At 32.7% G+C, this 25020-nt stretch overlaps 1 protein-coding gene across 3 annotated transcripts in view; it reads left to right on the forward strand.

Annotated features, from left to right (window-relative positions):
• Positions 1 to 25020, forward strand: part of LOC129946124 (MICAL-like protein 1) — a 203191-nt gene that overhangs the window by 172584 nt on the left and 5587 nt on the right. For 2 of the 3 annotated variants that reach the window (XM_056056167.1, XM_056056169.1), the window contains one exon: positions 15827 to 17985. In XM_056056167.1, the coding sequence (XP_055912142.1) occupies positions 15827 to 17985 (2159 nt within the window). Of the gene's footprint in view, positions 1 to 13708; positions 14309 to 15826; positions 17986 to 25020 lie in introns of all 3 variants that reach the window. The other variant, XM_056056168.1, reaches the window with a different exon arrangement.

The raw sequence follows: 25020 nt of genomic DNA on the forward strand, positions 1-25020 counted from the left end.
CTTTACCTTTATACAGAAAGCATTAAAAAAAGTTGTGCAGAGAATAAATAAATCATAGAGTAATAAAGTTCAGCTTTCAGTTGAATGAAAAAACATGATCACCTGTCATTTTGACATGAGTAGACTTGACAGTCAGGTAGATTTTTCTTCACTAACTTTCCGGTCAATTTTCCAACAATGTTGCCTTAATTGGAAGGCAATTTTTTGGCAGCTGGCCAATCAGGTGCTAGAAACTTGCCTTATTTCAAGTCCATCAAACGGGCCTATTAATTGATACACAGCTCTTATAAGAATCATTTTACGGATGTCATATGGATGTAACAAATTGCTAAAAATTAAGGAAGCCCTTGTGTGATTTTAACTTTAACAAAATGTTAAGAGGTAGTAAGATGTTGAACAATTTAAAAAAAAATTATTAGAGATATGTTTTGTTTGACTGATTCCGAAATCATCAATCTTACGCCTCAAAGTGATCTGGCTTACTATTGTGAACAAGTTAGGGACTTATGTACATAGGTACAATTCATTTTAATTGCTCGATTTTGGAGACATTATTTGTGTAACTTAGTATAGCTTTTGGTAAAAATGAATCCCTTCTTCGTTGGGTTAGAAATTACCTTTCGGACCGTTCAATTCAAGTAGTTTTGGACGGGTTCAAATCTGATATTAACAAAATAAACGCTGGTGTGCCCCAGGGCTCCGTTTTGTCTCCGACGCTCTTTCTTATTTTTATAAATGATCTTTTATCTGAAACTTCTAACCCACTATATTGTTTCGCTGATGACAGTATCCTCAGCTTTTCATATTCGTTTTTAGATTCTCATCCTTGTCCTTCGCATGTGAAACTTCAACGGCAGCGTATAATAAACGCATTAAATTCTGATCTCGACAGCATTGTACAATGGAGAATCAAAAATCGTGTAGAATTTAATGCTTCGGAAACTCAATGCTATCTCCTGTCGTTAAAGCGTAACCCAACCCCCGCTATCCATGAGCGGCACTTGCATCGAGGAAACTAATCAACTTTCAGTACTCGGTATGAATATCACAGATTACCTCTTATGGAATTATCACATATTCGATATTGCAAAAAATGCTGCTAGGTGCTTAGAATTTCTCCGACGGTGCAAGAAATGTTTCACCTCTTCTAATCTGGCTGTAATTTATAAAGGCTTCATCCGTCCAAAACTTGAATATAACTCGCATATTTGGGCAGGTGCCCCTTAAACAAGTTTAAGTATTTTGGACATGATCCAAAAAGAACATTGAAAATGATAGGCGATAAAACTATAACCTTAACAATCACCGCCGCAATGTTTCATGCCTTTCGTTGTTCTACCGATATTTTTATAGTGTTCTATCGAATTAGCCAGTTGCATTGCCCCCTAAAACAACTCAGCCGTAATACTCGTATTTCTAGGAATGCACATAAGTTTAACCTTGAGCTCAATTTCGGACGTACTGTCAAGTATAGAGATTCTTTTTTTAACCGCACATCGAGAATGTGGAATGCTTTACTCAGCCCTTTTTTCCTATCATTTTGATATTCGAAACTTTAAGACCAATGTGCATCGGTATCTCCTCTTTAATCCTTACCTATTTTCCCAAAGCTCGCACTGTATTTAAACTTCAAACATGTTAAGGGTATTAATAACACTTTGAGTGCCCGTTTATTATAAAAAAAAGCAGCTTAGGTCGACAAGCTTACAAATTTTCTTTCTTAAAGTGACGCTACAATCCAGCTCGATCTAAGCCTCAGTCAACGACTTTTCCAACTTTATCAGTTACTTAGTTAATTGTATCCTATTTCGTTAACCAACTTGATTGAGGACTTCTCTTTAATATTTTCTCCATCTAAGTATCGAAGTGAGAACTTTTTTAAACGTATCCATTCGATTTGAAAGACCTATACTGTAGTAACCGTGGCATGATGGTTAAGTGCGTTGGACTGTCATGCGACAGGTCTTGAGTTCGATCCCTGCCTGTGCTACCTTAAGTTTTATTCACGGGTACAGCCTCTTGCGGGGAATTGACAAATTCTCCACGAGTAATTCTTGTCACGAAAAAGTGCTCTCTCAAATTAGCCGTTCGAATTCGGCCTATAAACTGTAGGTCCCTTCCATCCCTGCAATTACTCGCACTTAGGAATGGTTGAGAGTTGTAAGTCACCAGACCTTGGTTCTCTACGGATTGTTGCGCCACCTAATTTTTTTTTACTGTTATTGGTGCTTTTCAATGAGCTTGTAACTCAAAAATCAGGGAGCGACAAAAGTTATTTGCAAAAACAGGAATGCATATCCTCCACCAAAAAATAGAGTTGGACGTATTTTTTTCAAATATTTTGGTTAAATTTTTCATAAGCTGTAAAATTAACTTAATTAATGTTAATTTTCGAAGTGTTGGTTGTAGAAAATAAGGTACCGAGAAATATAGTTAAATTCTTTACGAAATTTCTCTTAACTAAACTAAGTGGGTACCTCGCAGGTTAACATTATTGCAATTTTTGGCATTGGGTATCTAATTAGTTTAAACCTACCCATCGGATTTCAACAGTGGCAAATTAACTTGAGGTAGAATCTGATGCAATGTCTTATCCATATTCCATTATGTTTGCCTTTAGAGTTTGTAGGTTCGAGAAAAAATATTCTCATGAATAGCAAGAATTAATGCTGTAAGTATCTTATCCAATTTTTGTACATAACTTAACTAAACGAGTGTATGTAAGTTAGTTTAAGTTGGGCAGTTAGCTTTATATTTAATATTTAAAACATGTTAAATAAAGAGTTTAAATGAAACTTGAGCTAAACGTTGTAATTACCCTTAAAATGTTGAAAGTCTTACTTCCAAGCTAGAATTAGAAAAACAGTGAAGGCTTTAACATAGATAGACTGGTCTTAAAGTTTAGAATATCAAAATGGGAGGGAAAACAGAGTTGGAAAAATCATTCAACATTCCTAATGTGCAGTTAAAAAATGAATCTTTATACCTACTCCATAGTCGAATATGTGCTCTTTAATTACTTTTTTTGTACAAAGCAAAATCAAAATTCGGAGGGTTTAGTTTTGATTGTATGTTCCATATCTTCTCTTACTGATAGTTTAAAAATAGAAATGTTCTAACAAAACTTTATTTATTTGTTTATAAATATCTTCAATTGCATTTTCATGTGATTGAAATACAAAATATGAACAACTTATCATCCGATGAGGCATCTTACAACTCGTTTATATTCATAACGTTGCTCATGTTATGATCTCATATCATCTAACCAGCTGTCCTTATTCAACAAGATTTATACTCCAAGTTTGCTAAGAGATTTTATGAACATGAACCACGTTAAACATCTTCTTAAATATTCTAAAACAAATAGTAACTACATATTTGTAGGATAACAAAAAAACATTACTCAAATAGGTGTATATGCATCTACTTGACATTGATTGACGCTTGTAATATAAATCACCTATATAATTATGTTTCATAATTAAATCAAAAGTAAAATCTGATTTGGAAATATAACTCCCTAAAGTCTTGCATAATTTTGTATTATTTCAAGGTGCTCGTAATAGTCTTTGAAAATTAAAACACAAAAAAAAACCTGAATTGCTTAAAATATCACCCACTATACCTTGTTTCAATTGAAATGTTCACATCACATAACAATCTATCAATGACTTCACGTTCGTTCACACACCAAAGAAACAATCATCTTTTCATCGTAACTATTGATTCAAATGTAAAATAATAAAAATGTTTGCTTTCATAACGAGGCATTTTTTTGTTTTGTTTTGTTGTTCAAAAGCTCACACACCCCACAGTCACAACCCACAGCCTTCTCTCTGACTATGATTTACATTCACTACACATCCATCATCTTCGGGGCTTAAATTACTTGAAAACAACTTAAGTATTCATTTCAGTTAACAGGGTTTCATTTTTTCGAAAGAAATGGAAATTTATACCCTTCGCTTTTTCGGTCAAGAGGAGGCTCTACTCGATATGACGATACATCTTTGGAATGAAAAGTTCAAATTTTTGAGGCAATTAAGGACTTTCTAAAGATATTTAAAAACATAGAAAAAAGCTTTAACAACTTCTTTTATTTTTATCTATTATTATTGCGTGACCGGAAGTTGTCATAAAACACAACTTATAGATATGTCCATATGCACGTCTCTGGTGTGTCTATATACAAAATGCCAAAATGAGAGCCAATTAGTAAAAGTGATTTTATGTGTTTTTTTATTTTCTTCATTTCTTGACAAAATTAGGTCATGCTTAAGCCCAACCCAAAGTCGGAGCGGAGGAAAAAAAATAAAGCAATCTCCTTTTTTTTCATCGAATTCTGCGATTAAATGGAATGGAAAACAAAAATTAGACACACAAAATTAAAGATAAAAAAGATTAAATGATTAAAACTGAAATCATTGAAGCTGATGAAACGCATGAGTACGTCTACGTGTGCTCTGGTGCTCCATCGTTACTATGTTACCTGGGCGAATTGGCGCATAAAACCAAATCACGATCACCGCCAAATGTTCGAAATGTTCGACCACCACATCATCATTAAGCCGCTTCGTAATGAATCAGAAATGTGTGACGGTGTAGAAGAGAATGATAATAACGAGTGTTTAAAAAGCATTTGTTTATAGATAGGTGCATGAATTGAGCTTAGTTTGCTTACCTTATAGATCAACCAATTAGAAATTGAAACTTTGATTTAAGTCAACAAAACAAAAATCAGGCCTTGATGTTGGCAAATTTGTCACCATTTTAAGCCTGTGGTTATACAATATTTTAAGTTGTTGTTATTTTATAAATAGGTGTAGATCAAATAGGGATAAAAACGTTTAAAAATATAATTCATTGGCGTAACGATCACTCTGTAATGGAGGCTTTAGGCGAAATATGGTTGTTTAATTTTGTTTCCTTCTAAATATTGATCGTGTTAAGTATCAAGGCGAAAGGCATGAGTAACCAAAGCAACAGTCTGATATATTGTATAACATTTTAATAAATTTTGTCATATCATTTATAATTTATCCATTGAGTCACCCTAAATCAAATTGTGTACACAACTGCACAAAAAAGATTACGGCTTCAATTGCAATGCCCATTGGTTTTTTCCCTTTTTCGATCGAGGTTGTTCCATATCCCCAAAATAATTCTGGACTCGTTCCAATAATTAAACGATGCCTGGCTAAAGTTGTGCAAATGCAAATGCAAGTGATCGCATATTAAATATTTTTGTTTGCTTGTTGTTGTTGTTTCAAGTGGGGTTGTGATTGTGCGTCTGTTGAGTCTCTTTATTTTATTTTGATTCATATGCGTAATGGAATGCTCATCAGGCCTCCAAACAAAAATATCTATTAAATACGAAATAATATCAATGACATAATCGATTTATGAATTAAATCATTGAATATTTTTGTTTTTTTAATCGGACATAAGCTTTGTTTTATCATTAATTTAGGTCAGTTAATTGCTGACTGATTACCGAATCAGTTTTGAAGAGCTTTTTGCTCCTTTAACATTATATTTATAAACAATAATTATATTATAATTGAAAACTGATAAGAATTTCTTTTTGCGTAGGTACATTATATTAAAATTGATGAATAATGATGACGAATTTTCTTATCTCTCAATACCAACATATATCTATGATTATTGTAGGGACTTTGGTTTTGCGATTTGAAGAATACTCAAGCGCAATTTAAACCATCCATTCAATTTATCAAATTTCTCTTTATTGTAATATTGGATGATTGTTAGCTAAATGTTTATTTTTCGAAGTAACATTCTTTTTTTAAAGGAAGACTTGCTTCCTAAATTTTTGTTCAAACTTTTAAAAATAAAAACGTACACGTTATGAACCTGATTTCTTTTTAAATGTTGATAATTTTTTTTCAATTTTTTTTATGATCAGCAGCAAATGAACCATAAATTGGTGCACACTTATTCGAAAATGTGCATCAAATGAATCTTTAGAGTTATTTTATGGAATTTAGTTAACTTAGAAAACAAAAAATCTGAAAATGCTGACACATGTTTTGAGATCAACATTACTATTACATAACTCAGCGATGAAATATCTATTTCATAATCGACTCGAATCTGGTTTTATCCTTATTTGGCAATAATTAATGTTTAAGTTTTTTTTTTCTTTAAAACAGGAACACATTCACATATTTTGTTAATTAACTTTTCAGCACAAAAACATCTGAGCATTATTTTATTTCGTGATTAAAGTTCTGGTCTCCAAATTGTTTTGTGGTTATGCTTGTCATAAAAATTTAAATTGCTTGTTTATGAATCATGACCAAAATTTTTGATTTGCAATTCATAGTTTTGATTGTTATATACAGTCGATACCGCTTATTTTAACTCAGCTTGAATGCAGCTTTGCTTGTAAGCAAACATTTTTTGAATTTATTTGGAAATGACCCCGCTTAAGTGAAAGACAAATCGAATTAATGCAGTTTTGAATATAAAACACTTTACAAATTATATATTTTTTATTTCAACTTGCTGCATTTGGTTCTGAAAATGTGCAATTCTATTTTTCCATATCCACTTTTAAGGAATTGAAAACATTCTCTAAGACTATTCATTGTCAATTAAATGTTTTGTATCACATTATGTTTTTATAATCTTTTGTGGAAGTCATCGAAATCGTTGAGAAGTAAATTCTGTGCTTTTTTAGACATGGCCTAAACTTGTTTTGGTTTGATTTACTTGCGACATATACAAACTATATGGCAAGTATTTTGTTCAAAATTTAACGGAAAAATAGAGAAGTGGATACCATCCGTCAAGAATTTTCTCCAAAATGGCACGACAGATTTTAAATTTGTCTATATTCAGTGTTGGCCAAAACAAAAGCAACTTTAATAACCTCGTTTATAAGTAATTAAAACATAAATTTAGGATTTAATTATTGTAAATTTTACAGTTTCTTCTAGAAAAATAAAAAAAATGGTTTTTCTAATAGTCAATATTAGCACAATAAGTTTATTTATTTCAATATTAAGCTGGTCAAAACAAAAGCAACTATTAAAAAAATAAATTTATTTTTCTTAGACTTACTAAAATATTGCTAATATTTTTAGCAAACCCCTAGTTTTTAGTCACTTCGGCACATCTTCTAGGCATGGAGTCACTTAAATTGCTTATCATGCTGTTTGGGATTCTTTCCCAGGCCATTCTAATTTGATCAAGCAGATCCTTTTTATTTTTGCAATTAGTATCCTTAAAATTCGTCGATCTAAAATGTCTCTTAGATTTTTTATGGGGTTGAGATCTGGGGATTGTGCTTGTCATTATATTACGTCTGGTTTTCTTAAAACCACTTCTTAACCGTATTACATACATACATACATATTTTGAAATATCCATTTCAGAGGTAACTGATTTTCGGCATGTGGCAACATTACATTTTACAAAATTTCACCGTACAAAAAAAAAACGATCCATTGTACCATCCATTTGGTGAATCGGTCCTAGTACATACCCTGAAAAACATCCCCACAACAGTACGTTAACTCCTCCGTGTTTCACAGTAGCTTTAAGCACTATTCACATGAGCACGACCAACGATCAACGAATGAACGTCGATTTTGACATTTCCTTCACATGACAGTTTCTAATTCGTCGAGATGAATGAACAAGAATGATTTTTTTAGGTTAAGCATGATCGATTAGTTTTAGTTTACTTTTTTAGTTTTATTGACTTATTAAAGTAATAATAAGTCCAAAAACATTCTTTGCTTATTTTAACAAAAAGTCTATTGGTTTGGCATAAAAGCCGTCTACAGACTGACATACTTTAAATTCTTATTCAAATTTTGATTGTTAATTAACATAGATATATACAGATACATATTTTTCTTTCTTCTTTCAAAAATTGTCGTTTACAATGCATTTTCGATATTTTAATATTTTTCTAGTGAAATTAAAAAGTACTTCCCAGCCACATGATCCGTTTAAAATTTTTAGCACTTCCTCTAATTCCAATGACTGAACTCTAAAATACTGCACTCGAAATTTCTTTAAAACACTTGCTCTTCAACTGTAAATACACAAATTAACATGGTTTGTTTAAGTTATTAATTTTCGAATGACATAAATATGGATGTAGTTTTAGTTGCTAATGTTTTGGCCAACAGTTTATTTCTTTTTAAATTTCTTCTTTGAATACAAAAAATATGCTCTATTCTCATATAAAGATAAGGAACCAATTAAAATAACTTTTTTTCTAAACAAGGTTTAATAGTCGAATTCCGTATCACAAAATCCGTGGGTAATACAAAATTGTATGAAATTTTCCGTTACGGACGTATTTGGCAACGCTTTTTTTTATATGTTCTAAGGGAAATAGGACCTTCCGATTCCTAACAGAAGGAATCTATCAAAGATCAATTAACAGAAATAAAAAATGTTATTTTAATGCTTTAAAAAAATTCAACAAACCGAAATGCGAACATCCATTTACTTACTTACTTAAGGTGGCGCTACAGTCCGGGGCGGACCTGGGCCTCAACCAACAAGCGTCTCCAGCCAGCTCGGTCCTTAGCTAGCTGTCTCCAGTTTCGCACGCCAATTTGGTTGAGGTCCTCTCAAACCTGCGTGCGCCACCTGAGTAGCGGTCTTCCTCTACTGCGCCGTCCCTAGGGATTGGATTCGAAGACCTTCCGGGCTGGAGCGTTGAAGTCCATCCGCTCTACATGACCTAGCCATCTAAGCCGTTGGACTTTAATTCTGCTAACTAGGTCAGTGTCGCTGTACAGCCCGTACAGTTCGTAGTTTTATCTTCTCCTCCATTCTGCATCTCTATGCGTACGGGACCAAAAATCACCCGAAGAATTTTTCTCTCGAAGCATCCTAAGACGCTCTCATCTTTCTTTGACAGGGTCCAGGCCTCAGCGCCATAAATGAGAACCGGGATGATGAGTATCTTATAGATGGTGATTTTAGGTGCTCGAGAGAGGACTTTACTTCTCAATTGCCTTCTAAGTCCAAAGAAGCAGCGATTTGCAAGAGTTATTCTTCGTTTGATTTCAGCGCTGGTGTCGTTGTCTGCATTAATAGCTGTGCCTAGGTAGACAAAGTCCTTAACTACCTCAAAGTTATAGCTGTCCATGGTGACGTTTTGTCCAAGACGTCGTCGTTCAGTGTCCTTTTTTGATGACAGCATATACTTGGTCTTGCCCTCATTGACCACTAAACCCGTCTTCTTCGCTTCCGTCGCAATGCTCAAAAACGCTCCACTGACATCACGCTTTGATCTTCCAATTATGTCAATATCATCTGCATATCCGAGTAATTGGATGGATTTTTGGAAGATTGTGCCTCTAGTGTTGACGGTTGAGTTTTGCACAATTCTTTTCAGAACGATGTTGAAGAAGTGCATCGCCTTGTCTAAAACCTTTTTTGACATCAAATGCATCGGTAAGATCTTTTCCGACCTTGACAGAGCAGCTTGCATTCTCCATCGTCATTCTGTACAAACGGATAAGTTGACAGGGATGCCAAAACTAGACATTGTTGGGTAGAGCTCTTCCCTATAGATGCTGTCATACGCGGCTTTAAAATCGATAAAGAGATAGTGGGTATCGATTTGAAGTTCCTAGGTTTTTTCTAAGATCTGCCGTAGTGTGAATATTTGGTCGATAGTGGACTTTCCTGGTCTGAAGCCACACTGATAAGGACCAATCAGGTTGTTGACGAATGGCTTCAGACGTTCACATAATACGGCTGAGAGGATCTTCGTTGTCCTTATTTCGTTTGCATGGGATGTCAACAGTGAATCCGTCCGTATCCGAGGCTTGTTGGTGCTTCGAAACTTAAGGTATTTTTACCTGGCCAGGAAGTCACCCCGACGGCACAACCCCCAGCCTGGAGGGCCAGAACCTTAGTATAAGGTTAAAGAAAGTGGAGCCGGAGGTGGTATTTGAGAAAAACCTGTGGACGCTTGTGTCCTCTTGAATGCACATGTCTACCATTTGAACATCCATTTGCACGTTCGAAAATCCAATTCACTATATCAAATTGTGGAACACCCAAATTCATATTCGCAATGTGTATTCAAAATAAGTGAAATGCAGAACATTCGCAGTTTTTTTATAATTTAAAACTATAATTTTTCCGACACGAATCCAAACAAACAAATTTTTTTATAAAAGTTTGTGAAAAAAATCTTCAATACATTTGAATCCACATGCAAACATATTGGTTCATTAATTGAAAATTTTGATTGCTAAAGAAAAATAAAATAAAAACAAAACAGAAATTTTAATTAAAATCGAATAAATATTGTTATTGATTTAGCAAATTATTTGTTCCCTCATCCTTTAGTTTGTGCAAACTTCAATCAAATTGGTTTGTTATGTTTCGTTTAAAATAATTTTATTGACTTTTCTCCAAAAATTAATATTTGTCTTTTAATCAATGTTTTTTTTATTCGTCTTGATGCAAAGTTCATGTCAATATTGTTCTAATTATGACATATTGACCTTGAATTTGCTTAAATATAAATTTAATAAATTCGGAATAATATCGGTTGAAAATGAATTCAATTCAAATTTATGAACCTACTAATAGTTTTGAAAAATTGAAAAGATGTAATATTTATTTTTGTGGTGCATTCATTTTTTAGACCAGATTTTGTTGTATAAGTACAAGATGCAGAGTCTGTATATTATATTATATAAAACCAATTTATATTAAATTGAGGTTGAACAAAATGTTCATAATTACTTAACAATTTTCAAAGCTTACTTTTATAAACGTAATTGTCGCAGTAAATGATGGGCTCTGTTGACCTGATTGCTATTATTTAGATTGACTGCTTTTTTGTTCTGCTCATTATTTTTGATTTTATAAAACAGTTGAAAAATAATTGATTCTTCCTGTTATTTTTAACAACAGATTCAAATTGAATTTTTTTCATCATAATAACGTTGGAGTTAAAAAAAAAAAAACATAATAATAAACACAATATGAAGCTGATGTTGATGCACATCATGCAATGCATCACCGAATAAACGTGATAGAGAGTAAAGTCACGATTTTTAAATTTTTCTTATAGGTACCATACCCATTATGTAGTACCTTTCTTTTTAAAATATTTAAAGGTACAAACAAAATGAAAGTTGTTAGGTCCAAAGCTAAGGAGGGCATTGTTTACATAAGAACAAATAGAGGGTGGGCTAAATACAAGTTTCTTTTTAAAAATTCAATAAAATGATGAAGTTAACTTCTTTTCATGCATTACGGCCTTATTAATAGTTATGTAACACAACGTCATTCTACCGGCTACTTCTTTTGATTTCTTAGTAGTGCATTCTGTCACTCTTACTTAAAAAGAAATTTTTTAGTGCTTCTGGCTTCAGCGCTTAGGTTGCTTTCATGAAATTAGCTTAATATCAACCCTTCCCGGTTTCCAACGAACACCTAAGTCGAAAGGGTTGAATCACAACTATGATAACATTATTTTGGAGTTTAGTGCTCAAAAGATTGATGGTGGTATGGGCTGTTTAGTATGACTCTTATGTTTCCAATTTGTAAGTAAAAGAAAAAGGTGGATTAACATGGATCTATAAAGCCCATTTTTCAAGAAAAGTTATCCAATTATGCCGCCACTCCACAATCCACACCAAACTGTAACTTTCTGCAGATGTATGGGCTTCTCTAACATAAAGTCCTGGTTTTTAACATATGTAGATACATATTTTCTGAGTTGTGTGTTTAAGGATTTATAAAGCCTTAATTTTTGTATCTCCATAAAGCTAAGATCTTGACTTAATGATGTAATACATTATTTTTATACATAGATATCAACATCCCATTTATATTGATGCATGAGTCCGTGATGCTATGTTGTACTACGACACCACGAGACAATTTAATTGCATTCAATTTGTAGGATTTTACGATGGCTATACAATAATTTTACTCATGGAAAGAAGAGAATTATAATTATACAAAATCCATTATAAGAGATCAATTTATTATGCGCATCCAATCAACTGGATAGGATATTAGTCATACATTATTTTGCACATTATTATTGTTTAGATGTGACATTGACATCAAATAAAAATGTAGTTGTTTTAAATTTTAAAGAAATGATGATATTTTTGAAGTAAGAGTCAATTCAAGAAAAAGTCGAATTGTTTTTAAATACACAATTGAAGGTCTTAGAATAATATCAGCCGTTTCCGAAATTTTATCATATACGAAGTTTTCAATAAAAAAAAGCACTAATCATTCAAATTTGTCCGTGAGTCAAAAAACATTTTACCAAGTTTAAGCTTAAGGTGCACCTAATAATTTCCAAACATTACTTTTTAAACATAAATGGTCTTACGATAATTTAGCGGAAGAGTCTCGATATTGTATTTTCTAGAATAAACCGAAAACTTGATCTTTTTATAACAAAAATCATACGAAAAGAACAATAACTCAAAAATGATACATTTTTCAATGTTTTGATTTTTAATGATAAGGGTTTTTAAAGTGTTCGTGAACGCTATTGAACCCAATTCCATTCGGTTGTTATATTGAATTTTTGCAAGAGGTTTCCAACACAACTAACATTGTTATTCTTACTTTCGAAAACCAAATGAATTTTTTTGTTTGAATAACAAACCCAAACCTAAAAAAAAAGGTGTAGCGCTTTTCTAAGCCACTGGTTACTCATACTGATAGCCAATTAGATGTATCATTAATCACAAATCACCTTAGATGATATTACACCAGAATCTCTGCATTATGTATACGGAACACTGGAATATTAGTATAGAAGAACACGCAGAAAGACATTCTTCACAAGACCTTTTTAGCAGTTTTGGGACCAATAGTGATTCATTGAGAATGTCATTGTAAGGAAACGCTTTTCTTCTGATCTTAAAGACATGTAATATCACAAAATCTGTGATAAAGCACTTTCGACCATAGTTCAAATGACATGTGTAATAATCCACAAGACGTTAAACAAAATATCTTTCTCAAATTTGTTTTAAATTTCTCGATTCATGTTATTAAAAATGCTATCAGCGCTGAAGAGATCCTCTACTCAACAGTTCGTCACTGCAAAATCTACCTGTCTATCCATCTTTAAGTCTCTAACTAGCCTAGCAAAGTCAGTTTTATCATATGTGTGTCCAAAAATTATAAAACTCAACTGAATTTAAATTTGTTAAGATTCATTTTTAAAACTATTAATAATTTTAATTTGTCTGTTCAATTTTTAGACATTGTAATTAAATTAATTTATATTTCGAACCCCTATGAATTCATGAAGACCCCTAAAATATAGTTGAAGGACTTTTAAAAGTTCATGTTCACATTTTGTTTAGTTTAATGTTATCAAAATGTGCAAGTAATCTTTTTTTATTAACTATGGGCAAAGGTTTTGTTTTAACATTTAATTTACTCGTAAATATATGTATTTAACTTATACCACATATCTTTCCATATTCACCAATTTTTCAATTTTGTAGTTAACAACAATTTTCTCCTATCCGCTCTCTATCTCTATCTAAGTAAAAGCAGCCGCACTAATTTTCTACTAACCCCAAAAAAAAGAAAATACTAAAGTTTTTAAAAAATCCTTATGTTAGTTTTTTGTATGTAAAAACAAAAACTACAACACAAAATTTTTTACTATTATTTTTTTCTTTCTTTTTTTTTCTTCTCTACGCAGGATGAAAAGAGCTTGGATATAATGGGTCAATATAAGCCAGAAATTTTCTGTTAAAGAAAATTCAAATAAATGAAACAGACATTAAAATAAAAAAACAAAAATATAATAAAGTTAAAAAAACACACAAAGAAAACAAATCTCATTTGATTAAAACAAAATTTAAATCAAAGATCAAAGAAATATTATATACAAAAGAAAAAAGTAAAAAAACGATTAATAATTCTCACATCCAAACAAAATATTATCACAAAAACAAAGCGAACAAAAAACAAATCATCACATCATCATTTTATTATTATTAAATTAATTCGTTTATACTTGTTTATATATAAATATAAATATATACAAAAAAAAACAACAAAGCAAAATATATACACGCATTCATCACTTAGCATGTAACTTAAACAAAACAAAAATCTGCTTACATCATTTGTAAAATCAATTGTCCTTATAAAAGCACACTCCTCCGCAGTATTAAATGTTGTTTTGTATTTGAAAAAAGCTGAATTGAACAAATTATTTAAAAAAAAACAACCAAATATAACGGAGAGTAAGGATAAGCGGTAGGAGCTTTCCTATACTTCCAGTAATTTTCATCAGGTAAGAATTATGCAATAATAACCAAAAAAATACATTTAAATGTTATGCTTTTATATTTCTTTTAAAAAAAATTCTTAAAATTAGTATTTACTCTTGTTTTTGTTTTTTCTTAATTTTATTGCTTTACGCTTAAGTAAATTTATTGCTTATTGCTATGTGTCATTATACAATTCATTTTATACTACTATTTAAAACACTTATTTTTAAATGTGTTTATTTCTTTCCTTTTTTAAAACAGACATTTTAAGACCTACACACAAACTTTTATTTCTAAAATACTTTATGAAAACACACACATTGTAGACAGTATAAGTATAAAAGATTAGATCCTCAGGTCACAGTATAAATCTATCTACAATCTATATCTACAAAATAAATGCTGGTGTGCCTCAGGACTCCGTTTTGTCTCCAACACTCTTTCTTATTATTTTTTTTGTTAAAAACCCACACATTCCTTTAATATTCACGACCTTGTTCTTCAAATGTGAACTATCAACTGTTGTGAATGATAACCTCATTAAACTCCGATCTCGACAGCATCGTCCAATGGTGCATTGTGAAACCTGCATTCTTCGAAGACTCAATGCGGCAAAGTGTTCAGATTTTCTTCGAGGATGCAAAAGTCTTGTACCCCTTCGAATTGTCATACTTGTGTTCAGTTGAATGTCATGAACAGAATTCGAAAGAGAGCTCTAAGAATGGTAGATGATTGTTGTTTAACCGTAATGTTTCATGTTTGTCATTATTTTTATCGCTATTTAAAAAAAAAAGCTTTATTGATTAACTATTCAATGCAGAGAAATACTCTGCTCATAAGTTTACTCTTCAACCCAATTTTGGAGGTACAGAGATTCTTTTTTTTGCCGCACTGCAAGTTTTAAAAACCATAGTGCATTGATATCGCTTTTCTAATTGTATCTGATTTTATTCACATGGAAGTGTTCTTGCATTCATTAATTGTACAACTGTTTCCCCTGATGCAAGAGATTCGCTGACAAATTCAAACTGAGCATAGATTTTAACCCCATCCTATTTTAAAGGCCAGGCGAAACTTAATTTCAAACTAACAAACTCCTAGGCCACTGTTCTTTATTAAAAACACGGTCAATGATCGAATCAAAGGAACACTCGTATCTCATTTTGAAGATTCCCGATTCCCCACAAAAATCGACCCTTAAAACTTACTCGTAGAGTAATTTCCTAGAAAATTAAGTCATTTTTCCCGAAACTTCAAAATATATTGTTCAATGTATTCTCCTCAAAACATTTGTCCTTTTTAATGCTTTCGATCTTTGATTATTTATAGTTTAGTTAAGACAAGTAGATATCTTTAAACTTGATTGATCTGCCCTTTGAAGTTCCGAACATTAATCTCAAAATTAAATTAGAAATATCTTTTCTAACGATGAAAACCACTCCAACCCCGTTATTGTTGTTTTTCAGTTTTCCTTTCTTCCAAATTTACAAATTAATAACTTTTGCTAATCTAATTCTCGTATTTATTTCTTTTTTTTCCAGATGGCTCATGTTGTTGGTGTGCCCAAGCGCGATCCCTGTCAAAAATGTGGTCTTCCTGTGTTTCTTGCCGAGCGTTTAACGGTCGGCAAAAGAGTCTACCATAGAACTTGCTTGAAGTGTGCCCGGTGTAGCTTTCAACTTACACCGGGTAGTTTCTATGAAACCGAAGTTGATGGGGAGTACTGTTGTGAAACATGTCCAGACGAAGAACCCAGTCTTGAAGTCGAATCGGCAGATATCCTGCGAAATCCAACAGCAGCAGGTGCTGATTTGAATATCGCAGCAAGACCAAAAAGTCGAATTGCCGATCGATTAGCATTCTTCGAAAGAACCAAGGCAGAGGAGTCGGCTGCCATTAGTAGTAGTAGTAGTAAGGTTTTGCAAAAGAGTCTCAGTGATGAAGAGAAAAGTAAGAGCTTGAAGAAAATCAGTGGAGAAGCAGCAGCATCTGCGTCACCCTACAAAATGAATACTGCACTCAGTAATTTTATGAATTCTACACTTGATGATGAGATCGATGCAGGTGAAGTTGAGACAAACGACAATAGTCTCAATTCAGGGCAAATGGATACATCGGAAAGTATTGATATCAGTAGTGATTCTGAAGATGATGAATCTGAGGAGAAACCACCAGAGCTCCCGAAATCTCTTCCACCAGATGAAGATAAAATCTCGACATTACCCAGAGAGCAGGTTTCTGAAAATGATCAAATGAAACCTCTCAAATCTGAAATGAGTATACAATTAATGCAAAAACTGGAAGAACCACTTACTATGAAAAATGAAATCACTCTCGAGACAGGCGACGCATCCCTTGATGAGGACGCCCAACGCAATGATGATCATGCAGAAGTAGAAGAATCCCTATCAATTACATCAATTAAAATTACAAGACCAGCAGATGATCTTAATCTAAGTAAATCTAATTTTGTTACCAAAGATAATACCGAACCTGATGAGCAGATGAGAACAACAAATGCGACAATAGTTGTGAAACCACCTACATTGCCGCCGCCAAAGGACGAAAAAGAAAAACCAAAAGAATCCATTGCTAAGGGTCCAGCAGAAGTTGTAGTCGATGATAAAAAAAGAATTGAAAAAGAACTCGAAGAAGATAAGTCAATTTTGCGTCAACGACCAGTGACACTGGACATAAAAACCAATTGCAATAGTGACATGACGGCTGCACATGAGGATGAAGAGACAGCAAATCGCTTAAGTGTGGTGCGTGCTCGTCTACATCAATTCGAAGTAATTGCAAATAATAAAAACCCTAATGATAATGTTATGAATAAAACCCCAGAGAACACCTCTAGAATTAACAGTAGTAGTATTAAGTCAGATAGTATTAAGTCAATTGTCTCAGAACAACAACACTCGAAGGATGAGGAGGAAATGGCCAAAGAGACTATTTCACCCACATCAGAAGCCAATTCCTCAGTAGATGTTGTTGTCAAAGAAGAAATTAAACATATGGAATCAGACGAAGTGCCTAAAATAGATGAAAAAGTTGAAGAAATTAAAGAAATTGAAATTAGTGTAACCACTGAAGAAATAACCGAAAAGCTAGAAAAGAATGAAGATGAAGCTGTGTCACAAGCTAAAATCGACACAACCATCGAGGCAAGTCCTGAAGATTCCCAGGATGCGAGTCTCAAAAAAGTTATTCCAGTTGGAATCGAAGTAGATAACGATGAAGATGAAAAAATTAAGAAAAAAGTTGCAATCGAAGAGGAAAAAAAACCAAATCAAGAAATAGAAAAACCACCCAAACCATTTACATCTCCGGCTAAAGTCAATCTTGAGTTATATCCCGAAGAATTGAATCCATTTAAAAGTGACGATGAAGACGAAGATATTGCCCCTTTGCCTGTTGTTACTCCAGTGAAACCTGTAACACCTTTGCCACGAAAATCCTTACAGCAATCTCCGGCAACAACAAGTGCCAAGAAGGAAGACAAAGATCGAAGTCTGAATCCGTTTGATAGTTCCGATGATGAAGTTGAGATGGAGAAAAAAGTCAAGCCACCACGTCCACCACCACCAAAGATCTCTAAGAATCCTTTTGGCAGTGAATCTGATGATGTTGGCGATGAGAATTGCAGCAAATCGGGTAATATTGATAAACAATATCCCGTCCCTAAACCTCGGACTACTTTGTGAGTATTATTTTGATGGAATTTTTTTTTCGTTTGTTGCATTTAAGGTGTAAATGAAGTGTGTGAACCTTAAATTTTGTTGCAAAGTTCAATAAATAATTGTTGTCATGTTTTACAGATTCACTGGAAATTTTAGAAAGACGATAGGAATTCTTTGTCAGAGTTATCATGTAGACTGCGGCCTTGGGATACTAGGTTAAATGCTGGTTTTTTATTCAATCGATTATGCGGAAAACCATCAGAGATAACTTTGTTGAACTGTTAGATTTGATAATTAATTTGTTTTTGAAAGCCTCTTGTTTTCTATCAATTTGTCAGTTGTTGTTTGAACTCTGATAATTTTAAATAATTGGTTCGTAAGACCTTGAGAGCTTTTTGTTCTTAACGTGTTTAACGTCTGTGATTTTCATAAATGATTATGTCTTTGCTCAAATGCAACTTCCTCCGGATGTTTCAAAATGATTCATTCTTTCCAAAAAAAAACTCATGCATTTAACTACTACCTACTTCTTTTTTTATTTTTTCAAACCCCCACAACGACATGAGCTAACTTATCTCTAGCATGTCCGTCAGTCAATTCATAATTTTTGCGAATTCAAATCTTTTTTTTTGGAAGAAAACAAAATAAACACAGAACTTAAAGCAACGCATCTTCTATGATGTGCAGATACAGAGGCGTCAATTTCAATCCATTATCTCGGAGTTAAATGTTAATTTTCCATTATGGTTCCATTTTTGTTTAGAATTGTAAGAAGATACAATATTACACAACAATGATGCCTTCGGGCATTGTTGTGTGGAGCATTGATCGTGATATTGAGATTGATAACAATTACCCATCTTGAATTGGGAACTAAGAGGTTTCTCTTTGCTATGGAATTCAACTTTACTCATTTAAAATAGTTCATTAAACAACTAATATATTATGTAGATATAGTTTTCCTTTGTAATCGCAAATATTGAGAGAATCTTAAATCGACTTGTTTTAGGAATATTACTGCGAGCGCCAGAGCATTTGCTATTAAGAGTTTCTAACGTTTTTTAAATAAATATGTAATACAAACAAAACATAAATGTAAGAATTCTAGGTAGCGTCCATTAGACGTTTTCAACAGCGATTTGTTAAATTTAATTATTTAGCCCCACATTATGACCGAATGGTTTGTGTTCTTTTAACGAAATTCATTTTTTGTAATAGATCAATTTAAAGTAGCCTCATAAACAAGTCTGTTGAAGTTTATTCAAGATTCAAATGATCTAGGCTGCCCAACTGATTATCAGCGATTTCAGCATGACATGACGAAGACGTTTAACGCCCCAAAAGCATTTTATTCCGATTTTTGTGGATCCATTGTGCTCCCCAGCATATAATTGAGATAAGGATAATTGGAGGTTAGGGCAAAGCTAAAATGTTTGATAAATGTCTGTGTTTATAACGTAAGGTCTTCGCATTGATCATCCTTCTTGTCTTCGTTACCCATTAGGTTCTGACCTGTTAAAATACCAATCACTGGAATAAATGACGTCTTCTTGGTTGTAAGAGGGACTTGTTTTTTTTTTTTTAATGTTTGAACATAGATTTCTCAAAACCCAACAAGTTTCAAGTGCTGACCATCTTTTGCTTACAGTTTTGAGGAACACTTGTAAATTTTGCATTTATTTACCGCATACATCACACTGCTACTGCTCGAATGAAGCAGTGTTCGTTTTGGGCCAACTTGCTGCTCTTTTATTCCTCTAAATGTCACTATCCTAGAACCCAAGGGAGGGTATCCGTTTTGGCTTCCCTGAGTAAACGTGGCTCCCTACAGGATACCTTACTAGTGTTGACCTATAGTGACGAAGGTTTCTTTGATTGCCACTTGGCAATATCTACAAAAAATGTTCTTCGTTTGTAAGCTTTTTACATTAAGCTAAGTTTAAATTGAAAAGGCCTTCAATTTTCAATAATTTTAGTATATAAAGTATATTATGATTAAAAATTATAGAAAAATTCAGATAAGCTGGAAATTTTCTACGAATTTTGTATTGTAGAAAAATTCGCTTCAAAGTTGTTTGTTTTGCTAATGTATTATGAATCCCATCACGTTAATAACAAAAAATATGATAAATTATCAGACAATATAATTATTTTCTTTGTGAATTATGAAACAAAAAAATGTACATACGTGTTCACAGTCATTGTCAAAAATTATTTTTTTTTTATTTTAATACATATTTAACAGCTTTTAATTCAAATATCAAGACTCTAAAACTATCGAAAACCATCATTCCGTTTGTAAACATTGTATAGACAATACAAAATTATGTTTCTTATTTGATTTCAAAAATACGAGTAGGAGCTTTTCATGAGTGTCGTTGACCTTCGAACAGTTTTAAGTACATTAAAATATAATTTACATGGAATTGCGGGAACGCAAAAAACGTACGAACGTGTTCAAAATCCACTTTATTTATAAGACAGAAGTTAATTTTTAAATATTTATAAGAAACAATAGAATATTCAATTTGTTCAGTACTTTCGCATCGGCTCTAAATGAGTCACTTTGCAAACATTAAACATTGCTTTGTTTTGATTGTTCTTGAAGTAACATGGAATCAGAGTTTTCCAGCTTAGTTGCCGGTTTCAGAAGTTTATTTTTGAAAAAACGTATAGGTTTCCGTTAGGCAGTGACAAGTCAAACATAAACTTTAATATTTAATAAAAATGAACTCATCATATCATGATAGCTTTTCTCTCAGCTTTATATTGCCTTGTACTTGTTTGTTTCTCACCTAGATCAAGTCCATAAAACTTCTGTTTAAAATACAGATATGGTGTGATGATGAGTGCAATTTTAAACCACCATAATTGCGTAAACAAACAATTATGGTATTTTACTAAGCATTGGTTTTTTATTATGTGTTCTTCAAACTAAAAAAAAAGTATTTAATAGACAAGTAAGTAAGTAAGTTTTGCAATAATGTGTTTGTGTCTCCATCTCAATATAAGCACATATTATAAAATTGTTTGCATTTTCGATTGAGGTTAACTCATTTCAAGAAACATCAATTGGCGGTGCCTTTGAAATAAGAGAATTTATTCAATAATTATCTATTTACAAAATTATTCATTTCTGTTTAATCAACTCTCCAATATCACATTTAACCTCAATGTTAATTTTGTCATTATAACATTATTCTCAAATGAATTAACCTTTATTATTTACAAGTCATTGATCAAAAAAATACTTGAGAATGTTTGAATGAAAACTTAGTACTAGTTCAGGGTTCTCATATAATTCCAACTTTTTGAAAATTGTATATACTGTAAGCAGGATTCTTATTGTTTATTTCTGTAAGTCAGTCATCTGGCTTCCGAATTGATTTAAATAAACTAGAAAAAGGTTTAAAGGTTTAATGTATATTTCATATACAGGTTTCAATATGTTTAAGCCACAACTTATAACAAGGATATACGCTTTTATTGAAAATCATCATCAACTGCTGTCGGAATTTACTGCGCCACTATCATAAAATGAAGCTGCATTCAAAGTCCAGAATTGTATCTGCTTAAAATTTAGTCATGATCATGAATAAAATGGAGTACTTGCTTAAAACTGAATCTCTCAGAGCAGTTTTTCTCTTTTCTTAAATATAATCTAAGTAAAATAGATTTCAACAAAAAGGCTCACATATGTTCTGTAAAATTTTAGCTTAAATTTACAAACTTAAATATATATTCATATACATACCTAGAACCAGGGAAAGGATTTTCTTCTTCCAAAAATGTGAGATGAGATGATGTCGATTCATTTCTGAGTGAATAACCCATGCGTTCACTGCTGCCATCATTATCAGCCGGTAAAAAACCTTCTTCCACCATTTATAAGATTTTCGGTCGTATTCATAGATGCCGCTCATTTGATCTGCCAGATCAACGCCTCCCATTATCTCTCTATAAAACTTTATCATTTTCGGGCAAGGAATTTGAATTTTTTCACCGGTCCTCAAGGTTTTTGTAACAACTTCCATATCATTGTTATGGCAGTTACTAAGAACTATAACCTCTTTGGTATCTTGCCATTTCACGCATAAAAGCCCACCTGAAGATCCTTTGAACTCAGCCTCTCCCCTCTGCAATTTTCTTCCAAATTTGGGAACGTTTTTTCGATTGGACATAATGGTTCCCACCGATGGATATCCAATAGATTCCAATAATTTGACCGATGTGAAAAAGCGGTCAAAACATAGGTTTACATCTACTTCATTTATCGTGCTAGCCAATTTATGTACGACTCTCTCGCCCAAAGTTCCCTCAAGTGTTTCTAACTCTTTTCTGCTGTAAATGTTAAAATCATACGTGTACCCAGTTAGGGTATCGCATCGAAGCCACATTTTGATTCCACGTTTTACAGGCTTTAGGGGCATGTACTGTTTGAGGTTACTGCTCCCTTTGAATTAAGTCATTGACTCGTCGATGCTCTAATAAGCGCTATCTTATCTGCAGTTTTGAAAGGTTTTTTTCAAGCATTCAACTAGATCATTGACATAGTAAGTCTTACAACAGTCAGCTGGTTTTTTCGGTGGCGAGAAATACATTTTTGATGTAATCATGAGGAACTGATCGCGAGTTATAGCATTTCTTATTGCTTGGTTTCCCAGCGATAAATGCGTTGACCAATAATCTTTTGGCTTGGCACTCGGTTGTAGCACATTGTAAACATACAACCAATGATTACTTCTATTTCATCAGCGCTGGTTGGATCCATAGTCTTGCAGCGTTTATTTTTTGATGATCTGCGATTAATACCCAGGCGTTCGTTTGTGCACTGTGTAATATATATGTAGACAGATCTTGGCCAAAGTTTGTGGAAAATTCGAAGGATTGAGAACGATCGGTGAATGGTCTGTGATATATTGCATGGTCGTGAGGGAAAAACTGTTTTTTTTTTTTTGGAACAAATACACCGGTGACTATAGTCCAAATTACATCCCCAGCTTGTGTATCAACTGTAGAACCCGCTTCACGATGATTGCTATTACCGATTTCAGGAACAGATATCTCTTCATCTGAATCTTCTCCAGAGCTTGAATCCTGGTCGTCTTCTTCCATTGAAGTCTAAGAACGAAAGTAGTATAATGCAGTAGCCAAAAATTCCAAACGGTACTTATAAGTTCCAACATACAGGACGAATGGTACACTATTGTACCATGCACTTTTATATGATGATTATTATTCTATTTTGATCCAAATCACTTACCTTTTATGATATTATCGCACTTTATAAATTTATGATGTATGTAATCACATTTTTTACCCAAAATATTCGATTTGTATGCACTAAACTAAAAAAAAAAGAACACAAGCTCGAGTTTCTGGCCTTGAGTAAAAACTTTCGAATAAAATAATGTACAGTAACTGAAGCCATTATATTTTGTTCGCAAAATACTCACTGACGACCTGGTCAAATTTTAGTTTGATTATGGGGGCCCTGCGAAATTTTAGGCATGTTTGAACTTTATATGGTACATACATATGTGTACCGTGCGTCACGAAAGGGTTAACTATGAAAATATCAACTTACCTTTCAATCGGCGATGCCTGGTCCATAGAGTATTCCTTCCTCTTCTTCTTAAAACTCTTACAAAGCAGATTGTTCAGCTCTTGAATCAATTCTAGCTTGTTCAACGGCATCACTTACGCGCCACTCAGAACGTGAGATTCGCTTATCATCATGTTTCTCAACATAAATATGGGCTTCGCGGCCTATAGGGCATCCAATACTTTCAAATTACCTTCAAAACCTTCATTAAAGATTATAACTGATAAGTAGCTAGCAATTTCAACTATCTGTATGCCGATGTATTTAAGATACTTTACCATATATTTTTGCATGGACCTGCTGTACCTTTAAAACGACTTTGAATTTTGAAAAATACCTTTATTACCGTATTCTAGACATATTAAACAAGCAATTTATGAACAATTCGATTAATTGAACCCATCACATGGGATGATCCCCTTAAATTAAAATGCTTATCCGGCTTCATTAAAAACACCTTAAATGCGAGTAATATAAACAAATTCTTTGTGCGTCAGATATTTGTATCTAAATAAAATGAAACTAGTGAGTAAATCTTCGACTATACCAAACTATTTTCAAAAAATATTTACTAAGAAATATTCTCTATTATCTAGAGTAAGCTTATTTTTATTCGTGAAAACCTCATCCTTTAGTTCAAAAGCCAAGTTTCAAATGATTTTTTGTTTGTACAATCATACCAACTAACCGCAAACTATTCTGTTAAAGAAATTGTTTTTAAATATTTGTCTTTTTTTTGAAAATGTCTTAAACTAAGCTTAAAATAACTCTTCCTCCATATTAACATAGAAATACTGAGTAGTTCACCTGAAACCCTATGCTAGATATGTTCACCAACAATCTGGCCATTGCTGAAAATCATAAGTTCATACTTTAAAACATTGTGAAATTTCCAATAAGACAACATACTTATACCCTGATTATCATAATCAAAACAAATTTGTTTCCAAATCAACAAAAATCGTCCCTGAGATTTTTCCCGAACATCCAAAAATTATTACAAACAAAAGACTTTCAATACAAACAAAACATCTGATTAAAATTATTAAAAATAAATCTAAATTTCTTACTTCATTTCACGCTTTTATACTAAAAAGTTAAAATTTTCCCGCTTCATTAGTTTGTAGATCAAAACCCCATAAACAAATGTTGCATAAAGATTTACAAAAAAAACATCCAGAAACCAGATTCATAAATCGCTCGAGTTCCACTTCAATACCTGTTAATTATCATTATTATTATTATTGCTCTGAATTGCATTTACATGTAATTATTTATTCCTAACTCGCATCTATGATGCTAATATACATAATGTATTTCATATAAATGAATAATAATTATTGCTGTCAGCAAAGTGATCTCTCCACACTCAAAGTCCATAACAACCATGCAGTTATTAGTTGATTCGATATAATATCGAGTAACCTTAACCTCCAACACGAGTTTTTTT

Source organism: Eupeodes corollae, chromosome 2 (genome assembly GCF_945859685.1).
Source record: "Eupeodes corollae chromosome 2, idEupCoro1.1, whole genome shotgun sequence".
NCBI lineage: Eukaryota > Metazoa > Arthropoda > Insecta > Diptera > Syrphidae > Eupeodes > Eupeodes corollae.